We start from the raw sequence: 10569 nt of genomic DNA, 5'->3' as shown, positions 1-10569 counted from the left end.
GTGTGCTCTAAGAGCATCTTTGTTTCTGTTCCAAGCCTTTGGGTAAGCTTCACCACCTTTGATCATGAGTCTTATTGGTTAAAAATGGAGTCTTGACATGTTTAATAGTTGTTTAAGTAGCTAACATGATCACTGGTCTAAAGGGGCTTAATTATACATGTTTTAACGTATTTAAGTGTTAAAAATGGAACCTTGGTTGGATATCTTCGTGAAAATGCAGAACTGCATTCTGTCGCGAAATATTCGGATATAATATCCGGATATGGGGTTGTAAATATTCGGATATGGATATCCGGATATGACCCCGACAAATATTCGGATATTCTGAGAATTTCGAGACAGTGACTATTCTTTTCATACAGAACTGTGTTTGGGGTTTATGGACCCTAGATTGGTTGAGTTGAATCTCTGTAATAACTAACTAAGTCAGAATCAAAGGGATTAAGGGCTTATGGCTTTGAGAGAAGCCTAATGGCATGAAACGTAAAAGGAAAATGTTGTCTTTATGTCATACACTTTTAGATTGTGAATGTTGATATGATTGTTGGTATAAACAGACTGTGAAAGTGCTATTTGTGGACCTTGGACTTGGTTGGACTCTTGAGTTGGATAGTTAGCTTGCGAGGTAAGCTTTCGTGTTCTCGGTTTAGCCATTGTTGGTTCCACCATACCCCATGGGGGGATGGTTTATATGCATGATGTGTTTTCATGTATTGCTTTTTGAAATGTTGTTGAGATGTTTAGTGCAAGTGTTTTATGATATGCATGTGTTGTTCCACCTAGACAGTAAGCCTGAGTATGTGGCGTCATACAAGATGGTGATTCTGTGGGTGGAGTGCAAGTGGCGTCTTGCACTGTATGTAGGTTATAGACGTTTGTAATTCCTGCATTTTCTCTGGCTAGTAGGATATTCGACACATATGACATGATTATTTGCTGCATTGCACTGATTTTGGAACTTATACTGTTTTACTGCTTTTAGAACTTATATTGCACATGTAAGTGAGCTTGGGGTGGAGAGATCCTTGAGGACCCTTGCCTTACTGAGATTTCTGTTTAGAGCTCTCACCCACGTTTGGGGCATATTTTCAGGTTCAGGTAACTCGGGGGTTTATACCTCGGGCGGTAGGAGGCCGGAGTTGAGTTAAGATTTATGCTTTTATGATGATATGCTTGGATGCTAACATGTTCTATATTTATTATCATGTTATTGGATTTGAGACTTTGTTGGGCTTTGTTGCCTTATTTGATGAGCATAGGGGATGTCCATGCCATATTGATTTGACTATGTCGATTTAGATTCGAGTTGTATAATGTATCAGGATTATGGTCCGGACTACGTGTTGTAGTTCCGTGATTAGATACTCACTTATTTATACTATGAGGTTATTCAGTGTAGTTAGCTGTTTGTTTGCAATTACATACAGGCAATGTTTTGGAAAAGGATTAATTAATGAACTTGATTAATAATAATTACGTCATAATTGAAAAGAAAAAGTTATTTCTGCATTTTAATTAAGCAGCGCTTAATACGATGATATGATAACAAATTGGGTATATACGGGGTGTTACATGTTCACCATCATTGAACTTTAGTGGCTGATGCTTGTTATCGTTGTAACTCTTCTGGCGATTTTGAGCCTGCTTCAGCTTCTCTCTGATCATCTGGATCTGCTGGGTAGTCTCTTGGACGAAGTCTATTCCAAACAACTCCTATCTTCAACCTCAGACCAACAGGTAGGAGTTTGACACCTCCTACCATACAACGCATCGTAGGGTGCCATGCCCAGGCTAGCATGAAAACTGTTGTTATACGAGAACTCAATCAAAGGTAGGTATCGATCCCATGCTGAGCCCTGCTCCAAAGTGCAAGCCCTCAACATGTCTTCCAATGTCTGGATGGTCCGCTTAGTCTGAGGGTGATAGGTTGTACTCAATCTCAACTGAGTACCAAACGCTCCCTGCAGCGCCTCCCAGAACCGAGACGTGAACTTCGGGTCCCTATCACTAATGATACTATCGGGCATCCCGTGAAGCCTCACGATCTCGCGAATATAAAGCTTGGCCAACTGCTCTGTAGTGAAGCTAACCCTTACCAGAAGAAAATGGGCAGACTTAGTCAATCTGTCCACAATGACTCAAATAGAGTCACATCCAGCCCGAGTCTTAGGCAATCCCACTACGAAGTCCATAGAAATGCTCTCTCATTTCCACTGTAGTATCTCAAGAGGTTAAAGCTTAGTAGACGGTTTCTGGTGTTCAATCTTCAATTTCTGACAAATCAAACACTTGGATACATAGACCGGTATGTTCTTCTTCATGTCCGGCCACTAGAAATTTCTCTTCAGGTCTTGATAAATCTTTGTAGCTCCAGGGTGGACAGTGAATTGACCCTTATGAGCCTCTGTCATCACCTCCTCAGTCAATGGACCACTAGGAATTACAATCCTCTTTTGGAACATCAATAATTCATCCTCATTCCAAGATACACCATATTGGTTTTTCACATAATCAAGGCACTTTCTTTGCACCTGTGCCTCTTTGATCTTCTCCATCAGCTCATTTTCAACTCTAACAGTTTCCATCTTGAGAAGTGAACCTGCAAACAAAGAGGTCACTGTCAAATCTCAAAACTTCTCAATCACATCAAAGTCACCCATCATTAAACTGGATAGGCTCACGGATTTCCAACTCAAAGCATCCACTACCACATTGGCCTTGCCAGGATGGTACTTCAACTCAAAGTCGTAGTCCTTCAGGAATTCCATCCATCTTCTTTGTCTCATGTTCAGCTCCTTCTGGTCAAACAGGTACTTTAAACTCTTTTGGTCACTGAATACGGCAAACTTCATGCCATAAAGATAATGCCTCCAAATTTTAAAGGCAAAAACAACCGCAGCCAACTCCAAATCATGAGTCAGGTAGTTCTCCTCATGAGGCTTCAACTGCCTCGAAGCATAAGCAATCACTCTACCAGTCTACATCAACACATAGCCCAACCCCTTCCCAGAGGCATCACAGTACAACTCAATATGCTCAGTAGGATCAGGAAAGACCAACACTGGTGCAGTTGTCAGTCTCTCCTTCAACTCCTGGAAGCATTCCTCACAATTGTGAGTGCACACAAATGGAGTCTCCTTATGGGTAAGACGAGTCAATGGTAGAACCATCTTGGAGAATCCCTCAATGAACCTCCTATAGTAACCTGCCAAACCCAAGAAGCTCTTCACTTCTGTAATGGTCTTGGGTCTCCCAATCCAACACTGCCTCAATCTTGTTGGGATCTACTGCAACTCCTTCTGCAAAAATCATATGCCCAAGGAATTTCACCGACTTGAGCCGAAACTCACATTTTGAAGGCTTAGCATAAAGATTTTTCTCCTTCAGCACCTACAACACAATCCTCAAGTGCTTCGCATGCTCCTCCTCACTCTTGGAGTAAATCAAAATATTGTCAATGAAGACGATCACAAAGTGGTCCAAGTACGCTGAAAAATACGGTTCATGTAATCCATGAATACCGTTGGTGCATTGGTGAGTCCAAACGGGATCACCAGATACTCATAGTGACCGTATCTCGAACGAAACGCGGTCTTAGGGACATCCTTCGGCTTAACCCGAATCTGATGGTATCCGGACCGAAGATCAATCTTCGAGTACACGCAAGCACCTCTAAGTTGATCCAATAGATCGTCAATACGAGGGAGGGGATACTTGTTCTTGATTGTCACCTTGTTCAGCTGTCTATAGTCGGTACACAATTGCATTGTCCCATCTTTCTTCTTAACAAAAATGATCGATGCTCCCCATGGAGACATACTCCATCGAATGAAGTTCTTCGCGGAAAGCTCCTCAATATTCTTTTTCAACTCTGCTAACTCAGGTGGAGACATCTGATATGGAGCTAATGAAATAGGCCCCACACCAGGCAACAGATCAATGGAGAACTCTATCTCCCGCTGCGGTGAAAACTCAGGAATCTCCTCAGGAAATACCTCGAGGAATTCCCTCACCATAGGAATGCCGGTAATATCCTCTTGTGTCCCACTCACCAAACCTCCTGATAAGACATAACTAAATGCCCCTGCTCTCAAGGCTCTCCTAGCCTGCAGCACTGATATATAAAGAGAAGAACTGGCAGTGGAATCACACGGAGAAATCACCATTTTCTTAGCATAACAATCAATCATCACACAATTCTTGGAAAACCAGTCCATGCCTAGGATGATCTTCAAATTAACCATCGGCAATCCAATCAGATCTACTGAGTACTCACGACCATCCCACTGAAACACGACATCTCGAAGTACAGAAAAAGTACTCACAGCCTTGCTCACCACACATACATCCTCAATATCATGACACTGCTGAACTAATGTTCCAAAGTCTCGGGATGCCGCTCCTGTTATCCTGTCTTCTATATCCTCATTAAGTCCCCTACAGAACTTAGAAGCCAAAAATGCCGGTGTGGGCATAAAAATCCTGAAGTGTGCAAATTTTGCCAGTTCATTGAACTTAGCCAAGTACTCATCAACCGTCATCGAGCCCTGTACCAACCGCTTGAACTCCCCCTGTTTTCTCTCCTGCGCATCATAGGGAAAATACCTCCCAAGAAATTGCTCCTCAAAGAATGGCCACGTGATCACATGACCCTGCATCTCATAAACCTGAGAGGTGTTCATCCACCACTCGTGAGCGTCTCCCTCCAGCATATAAGTGGCAAACATCAGCTTCTGGGGACCAGTACATTGCATCACCCTGAATATCTTGTCCAGGGCCTGAAGCCATCTAGCAGCAACTATTGGATCATAGGATCCATCAAAGGAAGGTGACTTATGCTTACGGAAAGCATCCAGCCGACGATCTCGCGTCTCCTGGTCCTCCGCAGGCTCAAAGTAAGGCCGCATCAATCCCGTGAGGTGACTCACACCCTCCATGCGACTCTGAGTATCATCCTCATGAAAGTACGCCCCACCTCCTCCATGCCCATCCTGGTGACCGGGTGGAGGCGGCGGTGGTGGTGGTGGCGGTGGAGGTGGAGGTGGTGGCAGAGGATGCTGGCCACCAACATGACCAGTCCTCATCTCCTCCAACATGACCCTCATCATGGTCATGTTCGCCAGCCGGTTCGCCTCGAGCACATCCTCTATAGCTTTCCGGTTTGCCTCTCTAACGACGTCCAACATCGCCTGATTGGTCACTCTGATGGCCTCCTGGTCGAATTGTCTAGCCGCCTACATCTTAGCCAATGCAGTCAGGACTGGGTCAAGCTGACCCTCTCTCGTCTCTCGAGTCCTTCTCGGCAGTACCATAACTCTGCACATGTTACTCAAAGGATGAGTTGATCAGGCCCACACAATGTGGTCACGCATGCATTATTATAGCAAAACCTATAAGAGAAACTCACAAGACAATTAACACACAGCAAAGCATCCTAAGTTATTGCAATACATACAGGCTTTTCCCCTAAAAAGTGCTCTGATACCATAAAATGTAACATCCTGTGTGCACCCGGTGTATTAAACATACATATGGTAATGGCGCAGCTATTTAAATACGGAAGCTAACTTTCTCTTTCCAATTATGATGTCATCATTATTAACCAAGTTGATTACTTATTCCTTTTTTAAAGTATAGCATGTATGTAAATTGCAATAGATAACTAACTGAATAACCTCATAATATAAATGTGAATCTAGTCACAGAACTACAACACGTAGACCGGACAATATCCTGATACATTATATAACTCAAGACTAAATAAACATAATATAGTTAATGTGGCATGGACAACCCCCATGCTCACCAAATCAGGCAACAAGCCAAACAAAGTCTTAAATCAACTAATCATATACTGAAAATAAAACATGACCAACATCCAGGCATATCAGTAAGACAGCATGCATATCAACTCAACTCCGGCCTCCTGCCGCTAGAGGTATCAACCCCTGAGGTACCTGTACCGGAAAATGTGCCCCAACACGGGGTGAGATCTCTAAAAAGAAATCTCAGTAAGACAAGGGGTCCTCAAGGATCTCTCCACCCCAAGCTCACTTACATGTGCAATATAAGTTCCAAAATAGTATAATAATGTCATTTCCAAAATCTGTGAAATGCAGCACATATCCATTTCATGTGTAAGAATCCTAGTGGCCAGAGAATAAAATGTAGGGATTACATATGTCTACAACCTACAGTACAAGGAACACCGCTTGTACCTCACGCACGGAGTTGCCATCTTGTATGTCTCCACATACTCAGGATTATCGTCTAGGTGGTACACCACATACATATCATATGGCACTTGCACTCAATAAACAACTCAATAGCATTTCAGTAATCATCACATAATTTCATAAAAACACATCATGCATATAAATCATCCCTCTATGAGGTATAGTGGAACCAACAATGGGCAAAATCGAGGACACGAAAGCTTACCTCTCAAGCTATCAATCCCAACGAGAGTCCACACCAGCCCAAAGTCACCAGACAGCACACTCACAGTCTGTTTATACCAGAAACATCATCAATATTCATACTCTAAAGGTTCATTTCATTATGACAACATTTTCTTTTTCGTTTAGTGCTCTAAGGCTTCTCCCAAAGCCATAAGCCCTTAATCTATGTGATTCTGACTTAATTAACTTATTACAGAGGTTCACATTAACCAATCATGGGTCCAGAAACCCAATCAACACTTCTGTTTGGACAGAACATTGCACAACTCAAAATTCTCAAAATATTCAGATATTTGTCGAGGGCATATCCGGATATCCATATCAGGATATCATATCCGGATATCCATATCCAGATATCACCAACCCCATATCCGAATATCAATATCTAGATATCATATCCGGATATTTCGCGACAGAATGCAGTTTCTGCATTTCGCGAAGATATCCTTACAAGACTCAATTTCTAACACATTAGAATGTCCAAGCATGCATTTTTGTACATATTTGAGTCAATGTTCATGTTGGCTACTTAATCCTATCATTTTTCATGTCAAGACTTTATCTTTAACAAGGAAACTCATGATCAAAGGTGAGGAATGTACCCCAAAGGTTCAAAACAGAAACCAAATGTGCTCTTGGAGCCCTCAAGTCAGTCCCAAGGTTCTGACTTTCCAAGGCCATGAAAATGGCTCACAAGAATGGTTCTTTGCTACACAAAATGGCTTCTTGCACATCAAATGCCAAGAAAATACTCTCACACACTTCCACAAGGATGAACAGCCACAAACCTCCCCAACCAGAAGCTCCTACTCAGCAAGAAGGTGCCTTTCTTCCTCACAATGCACACTCTCAAGTGCTCACAACATTTAGGAAGAAGAATCAAAGAGAAAAGTGGGTTTTTGGTTGAGTTTCATGAAGGGAAGAGGGTGGCAAGGTGGAGAGCACAACACTTTAGAATGGAGGCACGTAGGAATTGTATATTTCTGACCTAGAAATCTGTGCATTCTTATTTATATGCGCATTAAGTTTAATCCCACTGTATTAGCACTAATAGCTCCGCTAATCATTTTAATCTCAAACTTCAGATTCTGAACCTAGCCATTTTTCTAGGATTTATCATATTTTTATTATAATTTTTGTAGCACTTTGTTTGTACGCATTTTTACGTAGCCGGTATCAGTCCCGACGTCAGTTCTCATTATTTTGACTCCAAACTTAATATTCCAGTCCTAGGTATTATTCTAGGAATATATAGATATTTATTATAATTTTTTGGGATACTTCACCGGTGCGCATTTATACCGAGAAGCAGAACCGATATTTGCACTTTTCGTCAGAAAAGCAACTTTCAGCGTTATTAAGACCTTATTATAATTATTCAAGTCCTCTCATAATTATTCGAGTTCAATTTATGGAATTATTTCCTAAACTCATAATTAATTATTTAAATTCATAATTTAACGGTGGGGGTTCTTACATATCACATCAATGGAGTTTGTGGAAGCTTTCTTGTGTTCTTGATTTCACTAGGTTAGGCTAGATTTTCTTTGTAGTTAGGACTAGATAGAACCCAATTGAATCTTTATGTTTATGAATTAATCTTTAATATAATTTTCCCTTTTTATATTGAATGAATGTGTCTTTACTGAATGCCTTCTATAAGTTGTTGTTGTAGATTGAATTACGATTCGTATGTGACAATAGGGATGTTGGTAATGAATTTGGTTTGATTCATTCATCATTAATTTGTATGACTCTAGGAATAGACATATGAATTGTGCCATTTTTATGATTCTTGATATTAATGCTTAAATTCTTTTGAGAAACACCAAGGAGTTAGGATTCTCTTAAAGGAGTAAAGGGTTAGAATGCCAAGGGACTGAGTTTTAACTAATTTAGGAAAATTGATGGAAAATATAAAAAGATCGATTAATTAAGATTTTAATTCAAAATATAAAGGAAAAATTGGGGGAAGTCAAATCCCTAACTGTGTTTCTTAATTGACAAGTATTCTTGCTTTATTATTTAATTTGATTTTTATACAATATCTGTGATTAAATGTCATTCAATTTTCTTGATTGGTTGTCCAACTTAAGCATAACTAGCAAATTAGTGATTGAAATTCTAATCATCGTGGGAACAATCTCATACTCAATACACTTTATTACTTTTACAATCAGTCTACTTGCCGAAGTGGCAATAGAAACCTTACTTTTGGAGGTAAGATAAGATGAAATGGATTGCTAAGAATGACAGTTTCATGATCTTCAATCAATGGCCCATAGCATTTTGCATAACTTCTTTTTTCTTTCTTTTAAGGTTTGGGAGAAGAGAATATGAATTGATACCAAACATTTTAAGTCAATATATTCGAGTGACGTCACAAAAAAATTATCTTATTTTCATCTTTCACCTAAGAAAAAAAAAATACATAAAGAACCATTCAAATGGCCTATAGCTAATTAGCTAGCTGAAACTTTTAGAATTGAATGACCAAGTAAACCCTCCATTTTCCTTGATGTGGCCTACTATGATTCCTCACTACAATGGCCAACCAGAGTCGTCAATAGAAAGCCATTAAGAGTAACTTTAGGTCTAGTGGCTGTGAATCACCAAAAAGACCTTTCAAAAGACACATAAATATAGCTAACAAAAGTGCAACCTGAGAGAGACAAGAAGAGAAAGATAGTGAAGAAAAAAGGACTACAAAAGAAAAGATAGATAGAGAAATAACAATGGCTATTAGTTTTGAGTGACGGTAGCACATTGGCTGGTGGTGGAGGGAATTGAAATTAGAACGCGTGGTGATGTTGATGGTAATGGGAATGGTGGTGAATACTTGTGAAATCTGTGATGAGGATCAAAAGGGAGTGGGTGACAGACCCACGTGACTGACCCACCACCACCACCTTTGTGCTTGGCCCAGTGGATGTCTCGGTTGGCTTCATATCAACGCTAACAGCCAAATAAACTCAACCAAACAATAAAAATCAGGTCTTTTGGTTCGTTCAAAATCCAAATATTTTATTAAGAATATATACATTTAACTCAAATATGAAATTATGCAAAATATAGCCCATGTTTGTTATGTATTGTACGTTGCGAGTCGCGCATTATCTTATACGCGAATTGTATGTATACATTTTTTATGTACAATAGTGATAGACGTGTGTTATTTTTGCTCAAATCATACATAACCTAACGTGCAACTTCAACGTGCACATTATCATACACGTCTAACTAATTTTTTATAAGATACTTAATTTTTAAATTAAGACTGAAAAATATTTTCCTTCTCATGTTATTATAGTAAAAAAGCCCTAAAAATCAACATACACTATTGTTCAATGTTATTAAAACTGGTCCGGTTATTAACCCGGTCGAGGTATTGGATCACTGGGTCACTGGTTCAACCAGTGGGTCATTGGTTCAATTGCATGACCGGTAATTATATGCAATTTTATAATTTATATTAAAAAATTATAAACATACTCAAATATCTAAAAAAAATGATAAAAATTTCAAATATTTTAATATAAAAAATAATAAATCACATATTATTATCCAATTAAAGATCAAACAAAAATATAATGATCGTGGTACAGGACTTTAAGTTCAGAAAACGACATCTTTAACTAAATCAAATCAAAATTTTCTGCATAATGCTTAATTGAGATAATATTAGTGTTGTAGGTACATAACTTATGTAAGTCAATAAGCAAAAAAATATTCAAATATGTCTATTATGAATTTTTTTTTTGGGATCGTAGGTCACCGGTTAATCGACCGGGTCACCGATTTTCATGAAAACCGGCCAGGTCACACCGGTTCTGATGCATAACCGATCCGTTACTTCAACAAAACCGATTATATGACTGGTTCCCGGATCGACTCGGCCGGGTTCGTCCGGGTTTCTTAACAGTGCTATTGCTCACAATCACAGAACACCACCTCTCTCTTTCTCTCTTCCACAAAAGCAATGAAAAAGAAAGAAAAAAAAAGTTAAGGGATTGACATCATTAATTTATTTGACAAAAGGGAACCATTTTTTTGCCCTTTCCACCACTTTTGCTAGCCATTCTTTTAATATTTTTATTTTTCTTTCTCA

At 39.5% G+C, this 10569-nt stretch overlaps 1 protein-coding gene across 1 annotated transcript; it reads right to left on the bottom strand.

Annotated features, from left to right (window-relative positions):
• Positions 1-2330: 2330 nt before the first annotated feature.
• Positions 2331-4937, bottom strand: LOC133310824 (uncharacterized). The gene is made up of 5 exons (XM_061511822.1): positions 4726-4937; positions 4347-4482; positions 3996-4229; positions 3671-3893; positions 2331-2599 (listed from the first exon to the last, which is right to left on the bottom strand). Exons 1-5 carry the CDS (start codon positions 4935-4937, stop codon positions 2331-2333), a joined length of 1074 nt encoding a protein of 357 aa, XP_061367806.1.
• Between the last annotated feature and the right edge of the window lie 5632 nt (positions 4938-10569).

The sequence above is a fragment of the Gastrolobium bilobum genome, unplaced genomic scaffold (assembly GCF_033153095.1).
Source record: "Gastrolobium bilobum isolate Gb01-03AN ecotype WA unplaced genomic scaffold, APGP_CSIRO_Gbil_v1 utg31892, whole genome shotgun sequence".
Lineage (NCBI taxonomy): Eukaryota > Viridiplantae > Streptophyta > Magnoliopsida > Fabales > Fabaceae > Gastrolobium > Gastrolobium bilobum.
Note: the sequence above shows the minus strand (reverse complement) of the source record. Positions and strands in the feature narration are given on the sequence as shown.